This window comes from Dendrobates tinctorius, unplaced genomic scaffold (genome assembly GCF_039654945.1).
Source record: "Dendrobates tinctorius isolate UK_male_01 unplaced genomic scaffold, ASM3965494v1 ptg000162l, whole genome shotgun sequence".
In the NCBI taxonomy this organism is placed as follows: Eukaryota; Metazoa; Chordata; class Amphibia; order Anura; family Dendrobatidae; genus Dendrobates; species Dendrobates tinctorius.
The window spans coordinates 56,335,092-56,349,254 of NW_027361829.1; the positions used below are offsets into that span (position 1 = coordinate 56,335,092).

Consider the following 14,163-nt stretch of genomic DNA (forward strand, 5'->3'; position numbering starts at 1 on the left):
GTTCTCTACCCAAGATCGTCGTGGGACACACTCGTGGACTGCTTCGGATCGTGGGTGAGTATTTTTGTGGTTTGTTATGTTAATATTTATTCCGTAGACGACAATGGCTTCGGGGAACAATGTGACAAGTATTGGTAAGTATGTTACTCTATGTTATATGTACTGTATGTCTATGTATGTATTGTATGAATGTATTGTATGTATGTAGTATATATGTGGTATGTATGTAGCATGTAGTATGTATGTAGCATGCATGTAGCATGTAGTATGTATGTAGCATGCATGTAGTATATATGTAGTATGTATGTAGCATGCATGTAGTATATATGTAGCATGCATGTAGTATGTATGTGGTATGTATGTAGTATATATGTAGTATGTATGTAGTATATATGTAGCATGTATGTAGTATGTATGTAGCATGCATGTAGCATGTAGTATGTATGTAGCATGCATGTAGTATATATGTAGTATGTATGTAGCATGCATGTAGTATATATGTAGTATGTATGTAGTATATATGTAGCATGTATGTAGTATATATGTAGCATGCATGTAGCATGTAGTATGTATGTAGCATGCATGTAGTATATATGTAGTATGTATGTAGCATGCATGTAGTATATATGTAGCATGCATGTAGTATATATGTAGTATGTATGTAGTATATATGTAGCATGTATGTAGTATGTATGTAGCATGCATGTAGCATGTAGTATGTATGTAGCATGCATGTAGCATGTAGTATGTATGTAGCATGCATGTAGTATATATGTAGTATGTATGTAGCATGCATGTAGTATATATGTAGTATGTATCATGTAGTATGTATGTAGCATGCATGTAGTATATATGTAGCATGCATGTAGTATATATGTAGTATGTATGTTGCATGTAGTATGAATGTAGCATGTATGTAGTATGTAGTATGAATGTAGCATGTATGTAGTATGTAGTATGAATGTAGCATGTAATTTTTTTTTTTTTTTTTTTTTTTACATTTAACACATTAGCCGGATGATGGGACTACTACTGTCCCATCATTGGCTAATGTGTCAATCACTGTCATGGTAGCAGGCATCGCCAGATGGGACTTGTAGTCCCATCGGACGATGCCTGCACAGACCCCCGGAGCCTGCACAGACCACCGGCAGGCCGGCACAGCCCCCCGGCAGGCCGGCACAGCCCCCCGGCAGGCCGGCACAGCCCCCCGGAGCCTGCACAGACCACCGGCAGGCCGGCACAGACCACCGGAGCCTGCACAGACCCCCTGGCAGGCCGGCACAGCCCCCCGGCAGGCCGGCACAGCCCCCCGGCAGGCCGGCACAGCCCCCCGGAGCCTGCACAGACCACCGGCAGGCCGGCACAGACCACCGGAGCCTGCACAGACCCCCTGGCAGGCCGGCACAGCCCCCCGAAAGGCCCGTACAGACCCCAGAGAGGCTGTACAAGGGCAGGAAAGGGTTTTTCTTATTCCGATACCGGAAGTCCCATAGACTTGAATGGGACTTCCGGTATCGGAATCGGCGATACCGATACTTTTTTTAAAGATCGGCTGATACCATCCGATACGATACTTTGAAGTATCGGATGGTATCGCTCAACTCTAGCAGTAAGTGAAATATCGCTGGATTCAGGGCAAAACATGGTGACAGATTCCTTTTAATAAAAGTGCACTAAGTTTCAGTATGCAATCCTCATTTCTTCATTAATTTTCAGACCCCTTGATATACAGCTTGCAGTCTGATCCTAGTGTCAGATTTTTCTTAGGTGTATGTGTAATTCAGGCTGGATGCAAGGTCTAGATACAGCCAGAATTTAGGGGTCCCATTACATTTACTGATGCACCAGCGATCCTGACATCAATACGACCCGGTCAGGATCGCTGGTCCGTCGCAAAATGGTTGCTAGTGAGCTGCCAAACAGGCAGATCTCACCAGCGACGCAGCAGCCCATCGGCGGTCGTTACTTAACTGTCAGACGCAGCGATTATGACGACTTCCGCCTGCGTCCATGCGTCGCTACTCGGCACCAGTGGGATGCCAGCAGGACGCCAGCGAGAAGAAGATGGCCCAGGATGTTCGCGCGCGATCAGCGATATCCAGCGGGGGCCGGGTCGCAGGTACGTGTCACATGTAATGAGATTGCTAGCGATATCGCTGTTGCATCACAAAATCGGTGCCGCTTTAGCGACATCTCTAGCGATCTCGCTATGTGTGAAGGGGGCTTAACTGTCATCATTATCTTGAATATCAGTACAGCTTGTATCCTGCACTTATTTCCTCTTTGTGCTTTACTCCTTTTCTACAACCTGTTTTATCTGTCCTCCTGTGAGACTATAAATCCTTTCCTACCTCTCCATTGTTGAGATCTGTTTATCACACCCTCCCCCTCACTGATGCTATCTTTAAAGGGCTTGTCCAGTTAAAGTAACTCATAACCTGATTGTTAGGGTGTCTGACCAATGGAACCTACATTATCCCTGACAAGTAACTTTTATCTATGTCACAAAATGGCACGATAGTCAAGCATGTGCACATCTGATCTATTCTAACAGTGATACCCATTCTGCTAATCGGTGCAAGTCCCAGCGACGCACCCCCTCCGATCAACAAGTTATCAACTATTCGGTGTACAGGTGATAACTTGTTTTCCGTAAACAACCTCATTAAAACTGAGAGAGAGGAGGGAGGGAACAGAAAGAGCTCTCAGGATCAGGTGGAGATCTGTTGGATTTGTAACATTTTTGCAAAACTCTCAGCTAGGTAAAGAACTTGCAGACGCTGCAGAAGCGAAATGGAAGAACATTTTTAATGACAACTATTTGGAAAATTGCTTAATGTAGTATTTAGGAAACAAATTAACAATGAACATGAAAACAAAATGGCACAAAAGACAATCCTTGCCTTTAAGTATGAACCTAATTGTCTGCAAACAAGTGTACCTTAGTTTAATGATTTTACCCAATGTTTCCAGAAAATCTCATGTTGCATCTTGCTTTACTGGAGACAATATGTTATAATAATTATAGGCATAAAAATAAGCACTGCTGGCAGTAACATTGTTACACTCTAATATGCAACTAAGCGCATGTTTCAACCACAAGATGGAGCTGCAAATATTTGTATCAGTAAGTACTTAGAAAAAATGTGGCCTGTACACCCTACAGAATTCACTCTATTATTAACTACAAGATGATATGCAATTTTCTAACTTGTAAATTTTGCCAATAGTTATCAAAATTAATGTAAAATTTACTATTTATGGAAAAGTAAATTTCTTATACTAAATTTTATAGTAAAACTTTACACCTGTGGATGTGTATCAATAAAAAAATAGCAATTTAAATCCAAAATTTACTGTCTCTCCAAGAATTTTCACAGATCAAAATTGGATTTTATCATATGAGGGTATTATTTCAGTCCTGAGAACAGTCGTACTGCATTTTATATTATAAGTTTGAGAAACCAATGCATTTTACTGGTTGTTGAACATTTCCAGTACCTACCCCATTATCTTTAACTAAAAGAAAACTTTAGATCAACAATTTACAGAATTTGGTGTGCTGGGTTATCCAGATTTGTTCAGGGAATAATTAAGACACATGGTGCCTCCAGATAAAAGTGGATGTGTAAAAATACTGGCGATCACCTGATGAATGAGTAAATCACTCGTTTGCCAAGTGATTATGCCATCTAAAAGATAATTCTGCAGTACATCATCGCATATAAACTGAAGTTTTGCTGCCAATAACATGATGCCATATGGGGACAGAATGATCATACTAGCGATCTTTTTGTCCCCGTCATTGTTCATCTGCTTGTGGAAACAGGCTGATGAATAAACGTAGAACTACTTCTATGTCATCAATCAGTACTCATTTAAAGAAGTCCTCCAAATAATTTTTTTGTTACTTAAATCTGTGTATATATACTGTACTATCAGGGTATTAATATGCTCACCTATCGCTATCTTCTCCAGTGTCCAGCTCCATTCTGCTCCTCTTCTCAGTGATGTCACTGCTCTTCAGCCTCTCTCCGGATCACTCTATGCTCGATGCTTGAGCCGGAAGTTACTTTTACAATCTAAGCCTGTGAAACTTCGCTCTCACGTACATTGTAAAAGTCACTTCCAGGTCACACAGAGCGCAGGGTGACCCTAACTGTTTGCAGTGATGTCACTGAAAAGAGGACCAGAACGGTGCTGGATACTGGAGAAGCCAGCGGTAGATAAATATAGTAATACCCTGACAGTACAGTACGTACACATGTACACAGGTTTAGGAAAACATTTCTTAGTAGCACTTGTTTAATGGCTAGAAATCAGCACAATTAGGTATGGGGTTTGTGCACACAACATATTTTCCAGGCAAATTCGACCTGGAACCTACCTGAAATAGCACAACACCATTTAAAGACAGAGTATAATGCACAACAAAATAAAAACACCTTGCTCTGCATATGTTCAGTCTTTTGTCACTATTAGGCTTCGAAAGCCAGGAAGCGGTTATAAGAAATAGCATGTTCATTCTTCAAGCAATTTTAGTTGGAAGCCATGGGTTATTAGAAGTGAAATCACAAGGAAGAAAAGCTGGTGGCGGTGCCGCAGCAAAAACGTAGAAAAAAAAATGCCAGAAAAGACGCTTCAGGACAAATATCCCTGTTATGAATGGGTCACCGAGGAGGATGGCAGGAACAGGCTAAGCCACCAGAAGACCAGAGAGGTTGGTAACTAAGCGGATTGCAGACTCCTGATCCTATCCGTCCGCACAACTAGCAGTAGCCGTGGAGCGTTCCTACGATGCCCTAGACGCTTCGTCACAGCCGGAGGACTAACTAAGCCTAAAGACGGAAAGATGAAATCTAAACTGCCCCGGAGCAGATCCCCAAAGGAATAGACAGCCCCCAACATATATTGTTGGTGAGATAAGATGAGAAACAAACACAGGCAGAGAACAGACTGAGCAAACAGTGGGGCCCAAGCAGTCTAGACAGGACAGGACAGAAAAAGATACTGTCTGCAATCTCGCACAAAACCCTGAAAAAGTCCAACACTTCTGATATACAAAAAAACCTGAGATCACACGATCTCACCCCCGCTAGATCAGCACTCTGGTATAAACTGGCAGCAAGCAAAAAGATACTAACATAACAGGGGACTGAACAAGCTGCAACATATGAAGCAGGGCCCAGCGCTGCTCCCAGCAGGGAGCACGCTGAACCCTAACCGCAAAACAGAAGCAAAAAAGACACAACCAGATTAGATGCAAAGGATTAGCAAAAGAATCATTTAGCTGAACATGCAGATCAGGCAGGGGACAAAAGAGCTCCAAATGCACACAGAGGAAAAAATCACCAGCAACCTTCAAGAGCAGCCAGCTCCATTATATGCTCCCAGCCAGCAATCCCAGATTCCCAATAATCGTCAGGTGGAGAACCTCCATCCACCTGGCCAGCTCCACTACTCTCAGTAACCACCAGAGGGAGCTTCGGCTCAGAAATCCGAGCAAGGGAGTTCACAACATATCCCACTGAAAACTCAGCAGGTATGCTGGAATTTAAAAGACCCCTTGTGCACATACTCTTGGGCTATGTTCACATCAGCATTGCAGGCCTTGATTTCATGACTGCTATTATTATTATCATCAAAAAAATGGTAACCATCACAGAAGTCGTAAGGGTCCATTGGTCATCAGTGGTATTGGTCATGCAATAGATTCAGCCATGTCTCATGTTTTGGAATTCCCATTATATATTTGGCTTCTGAAAGCTTATCCATGCAAGCTTTCTATTTCTACATCTAACAGCTATACAAAGTCTAATCAAAATAACAGAACTAAAGAGATTATTGTGAAAAGAGAGTGTCATTATAATATTTTTATTACCAAAATAGTTGGGACACTTCTTTCTGAAAGCCTTCATGTCGAAATTAGTTTGGTTTGCATGTAGAAAATGTCACATCAAAGTAACTTTAGTGGAAATATACAGTTGCATGCAAAAGTATTAATGCCCCTTAGCATTTTTCGGGTTATGCTGCCTCACAACCTGGAATTCCAGTTTTTTTTGTGGGTTTGCATCAGTTCAAGTGAAGAATCACAGCCCTCGGTTATGTGCAGGAGGCATATAGATGCCGGACCACGAGCGAGATAAGCCATTGACAATAAGACATTTGTTCAATAAAAATTTTCTATTTTACCTTTGTACTCTGTGTCTTCCTGTGTTTATATGTAAAGAACATGCCTACAACTGTGAACATTTGTTTGTTTTTTATTGTGAAGCAAACAAAAAATAGGACAAAATAACTGAAAAATTTAGTGTGTATAAATAACTATTCAACACCTAAAGTCAGTACTTTGTAGAGCCTCGCTTTGCTGCAATTACAGCTGCAAGTCTTTTTGGATAAGTCTGTATGAGATTTCCACATCTTGCCACTGGAATTTTTGCCCAGTCCTCAATGCAAAACTGCTTCAGCTCCTTCAAATTAGATGATTTCCTCTGGTGAAAAGCAATCATCAAATCTGACCACAGATTCTCAATTTGATTAATATCAGGGCTTTGACTTGGCCACTCCAAAACATTTAAATGTTTCCCCTTAAACAACTTGAGTGTTGCTTTAGCAGTATGCTTTGGGTCAATGTCTTGTTGAAAGGTGAACCTCCATCCTGATCTCAAATCACTGACAGAGTGAAACAGGTTTTACTGAAGAATATACCTGTATTTAACACCATCCATCTTCACCTCAACTCTAACCATTTTCCCTGTCTCTGCTGCAGAAAAACACCTTCACGGCATGATGCTGCCACCACCATGTTTCACTGTGGGGATGGTGTTTTTGTGGTGATGAGCTGTGATAGTTTGGCGCCAGACATAGCCTTTACCTTGGTGGCCAAAAAGTTCAATTTTGGTCTCATCCGACCACAGCAACTTCCTCCATATATTTGAAGAGTCTCCCACATATCTTTTGACAAACTCAAAACAAGCCTTACAGTTTTTGTGTGTAACTAAAAACGTTTTTTCTGCCCACTCATCCATAAAAGCCACCTCTATGGAGTGTATGGTTTATTTTCGTATGGACAGATACACCAGTCTCTGTTTGGGAACTCTGAAGTTCCTCCAGGGTTACCTTTGGTCTCTGAGCTGCCTCTCTGATACATGTCATCCTTGCCTGAGCTAAGAGTTTTGGTGGACAGCCCTCTTTTTGCAGGTCTGTTGTGCTACTATGTTCTTTCCATTTGATGATAATGGATTTGATCGTGCTCTGAGGGCTCATCAGAGATTGAGATATTTTTATAACCCAACCATAACTTGTACTTTTCAACAACTTTGTCCCTGATTTGTTTCAATCTCCTTGGTCTTCATGGTGTTTTTGGCTAGTTGTGCTTCTTGCTTAATGGTGCTGCAGCCTCCGTGGCATATCAGAGAAGGTGTGTATATACTGACAGACCATGTGACAGACTGCACACAGATAGACTTCCTTTCACTAGGCATGTGACTTAAGAAGTTACTTGCTTGCACCAGAAATCTTTACTGGCTTCATAGAAAAAAAGGATGAATATATATGCACATGCCAATTTTTAGTTATTTGCTCACATAAATTTAATCTATGCCTATATTTTTCTCACTTCACCAACTTAGACTATTTAGGTTGTAATGCAGCAAAATGGTAGAAAGCAAAGGTCGGGGTGAAAACTTTTACAATCCACTATAAGTGGTTTTAGGAGGCTGTGGGGGCATCACACTGTGTGAGTGGGGCTTTGAGGTTATCAAACTGTTTTATGGGGATTATTGGGGCATCGTACTCTATGGAAGAGCTTTGTGTGTCATGCGGCATCATACTATAAGTGGGTCACAATACTGTGTGGTGGAGACTTTGGAGTGCATTATAATGGGTATGTAGCACTGTGAGGCCATACTTATATGTGGGGGGTTTTGGGGGCCACCATACTGAATGGTGGACTGTGAGGGCCATCCTAATGTGTGAAGCCATCATAATATGTGAAGGGCTATGGAAGCCATCATACTGTGTGATGACTGTGGGGTCCATCATACAGTTTGGGGACTATGGTAGTGTTTGGGGGATTATCGGAGCCATCATTCTATATGTTCCTGTGGGCACAGCCCAATTTGTAGTGGCATCATGTTGAGTGGGGGAAGGCCATGATGGCATTATAATATGTGGGAGAGGGCTGTGGGGGCATAATACTGTGTGTCTGGGGGGCTGTGTGGGTATCATACTGTATGTTGTGGGGTGTGGGGGAGTCCTCATTCTGTGTGAGGACATTATACTATGTTGGAAGGTTTTGGTGGCCATCATAATGTGTGGGTGACTGTGGGAGTCATCATACTGTGCGAGGACTATGATGGAATTATTTTTTGTGCGAGGGGGCTGTAGGGGTATAATACTGTATGTTGGGGCAGTGGGGCATCATAGTGTGAGGGGACATCATACTGTTTGGAGGGATTTTCGGGGCCATCATAATTTATGGAGAGCAGTGAAGACATCATACTGTGTGGGGGCCATTGTACTGTGTGCGTGGGGGAGGGCTATAGGGGCCATCATAATGTGGTGGAGATCGTACAGTGTTGGAGCCATCATACTGTGTGTGAGGCATTACACTGTACGGTGGCCATTCTACTGTGTAGGGGACTGTTATGCCATCATTCTTTGTGGGGGGCAGTATGGAACATCATACTGTGGGGGGATCATACTGTGTGGGAGCTGTGGGGGCATCATAATATGTTAGCGGTCACTGGTGGCGTCATATCGTGTATTGGGGAATTGTGGGGACATCATACTGTAGGGGCAGAAGTCACTGTGATGGCCTCACAATGTGTGTAGGGGAACTATGGGTACATCATACTGTGTGGAGGTCTGTGGGGACCATCATTCTGTGTGTGTGTGAGGGATACGGGGGGCATTTTGAGGAGCATTAATAGAATTGCATGATTTTGAGAAAAGGGGCAAAGTTTAAATTATGCTAAAAATTGGGCACTAAATATTGGCATGAAGTAAGCAAACCAAGTGGCATCTAGAAACATCTGCAGGTCTATCAGGATGCATCAATTTTATCATCCGGCATGAGACACCATAGTAAATGTGGCACATCTTCTGCCTGTCTGGTTTAATTTTAAGCTGTTTAAATTCAAGACAATGAAATAAATCAGCCTTTATGTTCTTATGTGGCATTATCAATGGCAACATGTACATTTCTTTTTGCAAGGAGAACCAAAATTGTCAAATCTGAAAGTGGTTTGATTTCTTTCATAATATATTGTTCTTATTTCAGGTTGTAGACTCCAGACTTGTTTCTGTGTTCGATGCTAGAGAGTTAGAACTAGTCATTGCGGGTACAGCAGAAATTGACCTAAATGATTGGCGTAATAACACCGAATACAGAGGAGGTAATGTACATTAATTTTATACATTGAATCATTATTGTAAAGTAAAAAAGTGTATTTGGCCTTCTATCGCAATTCTGGGTGAATTCAGTACGCTGCTCTGTTTCTGTACAGAAAGTGAGTATAAGGCTGGGTTCATAGACCGTAGCGTTTAATGCATCCAAAAAAGTAAAAGTCATTCCATTATATTTCTACTGTCATTAAGAACCATTCCTAGTTTTGGCTATAAAAGTTATTAAAAAGACATTAATTAACCTTAAACAGGTTGGTTCTTACGATAATACATAAGATAAGACTGTTTATATCAGTTCCTACTACAACAATCTGCAATATTATTCTTGGTTATTTTTCAGGGTATCACGATGGCCACATTGTCATCCGGTGGTTTTGGGCGGCTGTGGAAAGATTTAACAATGAGCAGAGATTACGACTCTTACAATTTGTGACTGGGACATCTAGTGTGCCGTATGAGGGGTTTGCAGCACTGCGAGGGAGTAATGGACTCAGACGCTTTTGTATAGAAAAATGGGGAAAAATAACATCTCTTCCAAGGTAATGGTCTTAATGTTATATGTAATTATAAAAACTATCTTGTCACATGATAAACTCAGTCGCTTATGATGAAACTGAAATGCATTTTATAGAAAGAAACACTTCCCCCAGAACTTTAGCCCGTAGCAGTTTGTTCTTTGTAAAGCAGGTATCCATTTCTCACTACATAGCCTAAATAAGGTCTCCTAGGACTGTAATGTTTTAGCTCTAGTAAGCTCGATCCTAAGCTCAGCGGATGTCAGAGGTTGTCCAAAGTGACCGCATTGGTGACGCACCCCAGAGGCCATGGGATACTCGGTACCGGGCCGGTCGTCTTAAAGGGATGTGTCACAGTGGCAGTGACCCGGTCCGTGGCCCCAGGCGGTCATGTAAAGGGGGAGTATTGATTAGGGATAAAGTTTATGTAGTGATTCGTGACGTCAGTTGGTGTGTTCGACTGTAGTATAGCTGGCACTGCAGATGATCCCTGGGGGAGTAGATTGTGATGGCGTGCAGATGTTTAACCCTCTCCAACCAGGGCTGACCCCCAGAGATTGTGATGGAAGTAGAAGGCACGGAGTAATAAGGCAGGAGACAAGGAAAGTCACTTTATCATTTAATGTAGTTCAGGTGCAGTTCAGAGGAGATATTACAACTCTCACCAGGTTACAGTCTGCTTTGCAAAATGGGAGTTATCCTTCCCTCTGCTGTGACTCGGTGTAAGCTTCCTGCTATTCAAATCCCTTCAGGGACCAAGCCTTCCCGGAGTTTGGAACTTCCAGTATAGCACTACTCACTGTGTTTTCCTCCTCTGGCAATTTGTAGTTTGGATCCTGTGTAAAGCTCAAGTTTCTTCTTGCACAATCCTACACTGATCCTAGTTTGCTGCAGTCTTGCCGGGGGGAAAACACTCTGCTGTTGGTTGTATAAACCCACATAGTCTCTCAGCTTACCACCCTACTCTGAAAGCATGGATGGCCTAGGGGCTGACTCCCTGATTCTTCTTAGCTCTACTCCTGGAGGGAGCACATGTCATGGCTTCCAGGAGCATTCTCCATTTTCCCTCCACCTTCTTCACTGAAAAACAACAACTCGCCTCCTCCCCCTCCCAGTTAGGGTATGCCTGCCAAGTTCTAAGCTTCAGACGAGTAAGGGAGTGAGGTAAATTGTGTGGGTGTGTGTTGTGGTCTCTAGCAGAGAAAGCATAATTCCCATTGCTCACAAAACACATATAAAACAGTACATATTTAACCCTTTTGTGGTGGTAAAGACACAGGGCGCCACATTGGCTTCATTGAAGTGAATGAATATGTGACGAACAGCAGACCGCTGCCACCAAATTGTGACGGACAGCGCAGCCTGTGCCACCAATATGTCACGATCCCACCGCTGCCACCAATATGTGACGAACAGCAGACCGCTGCCACCAAATTGTGACGGACAGTGCAGCCTGTACCACCAATATGTCACCATCCCACCACTGACACGGGTTTGTCAGCGGACGGAGGGACGCGACGCACTGCCGGTGCATGGCTATCATAGGCACAGTGGGGGCTTATCTTAGTTATCCCACCACTGATACCATGTGACCAAAATATACAGCAAGCTAATCTCGCTCTAACAATTTACCGCAGGGGGGTATTTTGGATGCCCCACCACTGCTAACAACCTTCCAAGAACTGCGGGGATTTATGTATATCCCACTTTCTCAGTTCCACTTTGGAACTCGCAGCTCTCCGGCGCCGCTCTTGCCCTCAGGTCAGTCAGGGAACTGCTCCTAGGATAAGTAATCGCCGGATGGGCTACTTGTTGTGTACAGGCACTTAGACTACTGCAGTAAGGGAATTATCAATGCTGTGGCCGCAGCCCCACTTATTCAGCAATATAAGACCCTTCCGGACTGCCAACTAGCCTAACCAACCGCACACACCATGCTGCCACCAGTCACGCTTTACTTAATCACAGAGTTAATTAAGAGGGTCCGTGACAAACCCCAAATTAGTAGCGAATATCTAAAAAGGGTGCATAGTTTGTTTCTTAGAGCATGGAGACAGAGCTAATAGATTTTAGCATTTATTCCCAAAAGGACAGTGATTACATAAGATAAAAGTTGCTATAAATTGAGACATCAAATATGTACAATACAAATATAACATAAAGGGATTAAAAGACAGAAAGTAACACTCACATGTGCTCAGTCGGTATCAGGCAGACCATGTGGCTGGGGGGGATGGGCCGCTTAGCCAAACATCCCCACTCATCTGGGGTTCTTGTCAGCACGGACTCTGTAGCTCCAACTGACTGGAATTTGGTAGGGAATACCTTATAGTCCAGGGTCTGTGACCTCACGAAATGGGCGGTCTGGTGAGGTCCAACCTCCCTACTCTCGAGGTTGAAACTGTACTAAAAACTTCTAATAACTAAAACTGAATGGGGGAAGCTCGTATAAACTCACAAAGGGTGTCATTGTTTGTGATTTATCGAACCTAACAAGAGAACATCAAATATGCCATAATTAAGGCATACAATTTGGGAGCAATCCATATCTCAAGTTCTGAAGGTCCGAGAACTTCGCAAGAGCCATGGTAGGGAAGCCGGGTCCGCGCAGATCACAGAAATGTCCGTTTCGTTTTTCTGTCACTGCCGGAGCTCATGCTAGCTTAGCTTAATATCTCTCATACTTTTCATTCGGCCTGTCTGAGAACAAAAGAAATGCTTTCCCTTAGCTGTGCAGGGAGGGGGGGAGAGGAGAAGGAGGCTTCGAGAGGAAGTGCCCGGTATCAGGTTTCAGATGCAGGCAGAGAGCACACACACAGACAGTTGCTAAGGCGGGAGAAACCAAAAGGAGAGGGGGGGCTGCAAAAGCTGACAGTCTACTTTCTCATAGAATGGAGGATTCTAGAAGATTACAGAAAACATCATACTTTATAGACATTTTACATTACAGGCTCTGTCACGACTCTATCCGAGTATCCGTCAGAATCCTGATTTCTAGGGTCTTCAACAGAACCCCCCTGATGTTGCGCTCAGTGGAGAGCACTGTATGATCCAACACTGCACCCTCTAATAAAAGCAGTGCAGTGATATCACAAAAAGGTGGCACAGATATTCTAGATCCTAGGCATGATCCTGGGAAACCAAAAAGTTCTGCTGCCCCATGTGAGAAGAAGACCAATCTTTGTACTTATTATGTGAGGTTCTAGTTTCAGGTCTGGAATTAGGGCCCCGGAGCGTCATGATACACTTCTGGTTCTGCTCTGAACAATATATATAATATAAAGTCTATTAAACAATTATGTAAAGGGCATCGAGTAGTTAATATCACTATGTTGGTTTACAGAAATGTAAAAACAGTTTAATTTATTGCAATTTGAAGACCAATTGTTCCAGCTCTTCCATAAATTCCTTTATTTTGTCAAGAGAAAAACATGATCAGCTATCGTTCATCTTCTTTCCCTTTTTTTTGTATAGGGCGCACACGTGCTTCAACCGCCTGGATCTTCCTCCATACCCATCTTACTCCATGTTACATGAAAAGTTGTTGATAGCAGTTGAAGAGACAAGCACCTTTGGACTTGAATGAGCAGATGCAAGAACTTCTCCTATTTTCCTGACTTCACCTTCCTATTCCACAGGCACAGGTTGTCGTTGTGGTCTTGTTTTCACATTGCATTTTTATTTATTTATTTATTTAATTTCCTTTGGCGTTCTTGTTACAAAAGGAGCTACTTCTAAACGTGCATGGGGAACTGGTTCCCTCCAAGATCTTATCTTTGTGCTTTCCTTCTCAGATTTCAGCAATCTACAAAGCCGTATGCAATATAAAAAAAAAAAATACAAAAACAACCGGACTCAAGGCTCTGTATATCTGTGCATACCTTCAAAATAAAGTTAAAACACAACTGCATAAATTCTTTGAGCTAATATTTGGTTGTGATCAAGAGGAATCCTGCACCGTATGCTCAAGTGATTTCAGATCTTTCCATGAGTCCAAGTTTTTGTTCCCGTCTGGGTAATGCAAGAATGTAGCAAATATATATATATATATACTGTATATATATATATGTTCCATCAACAAAGCCTTTTACTTAGGCTGTGTTCTGTAGAGAAACAGAAAGTGTGAATTCATAGATTCGTCTTATATAAGGCAGCAATGATGCCAAACATACCCCATTGAGTTATCAGTAACGTATTCTTCATTTTACTGCAAAAAAATGGCGCAACATGATTGAAT

At 42.5% G+C, this 14,163-nt stretch overlaps 1 protein-coding gene across 4 annotated transcripts in view; it reads left to right on the forward strand.

The window, feature by feature from the left end:
• The window catches only part of HECW1 (HECT, C2 and WW domain containing E3 ubiquitin protein ligase 1), a 564,607-nt gene extending 550,767 nt beyond the window's left edge, over nt 1-13,840 (forward strand). For all 4 annotated transcript variants that reach the window (XM_073550028.1, XM_073550027.1, XM_073550030.1 and 1 more), the window contains 3 exons: nt 9,287-9,401; nt 9,752-9,950; nt 13,401-13,840. In XM_073550028.1, coding sequence (XP_073406129.1) covers nt 9,287-9,401; nt 9,752-9,950; nt 13,401-13,512 — 426 coding nt within the window. In that variant the 3' untranslated portion in view covers nt 13,513-13,840. The remainder of the gene's footprint in view (nt 1-9,286; nt 9,402-9,751; nt 9,951-13,400) is intronic.
• The last annotated feature ends 323 nt before the right edge of the window (nt 13,841-14,163 follow it).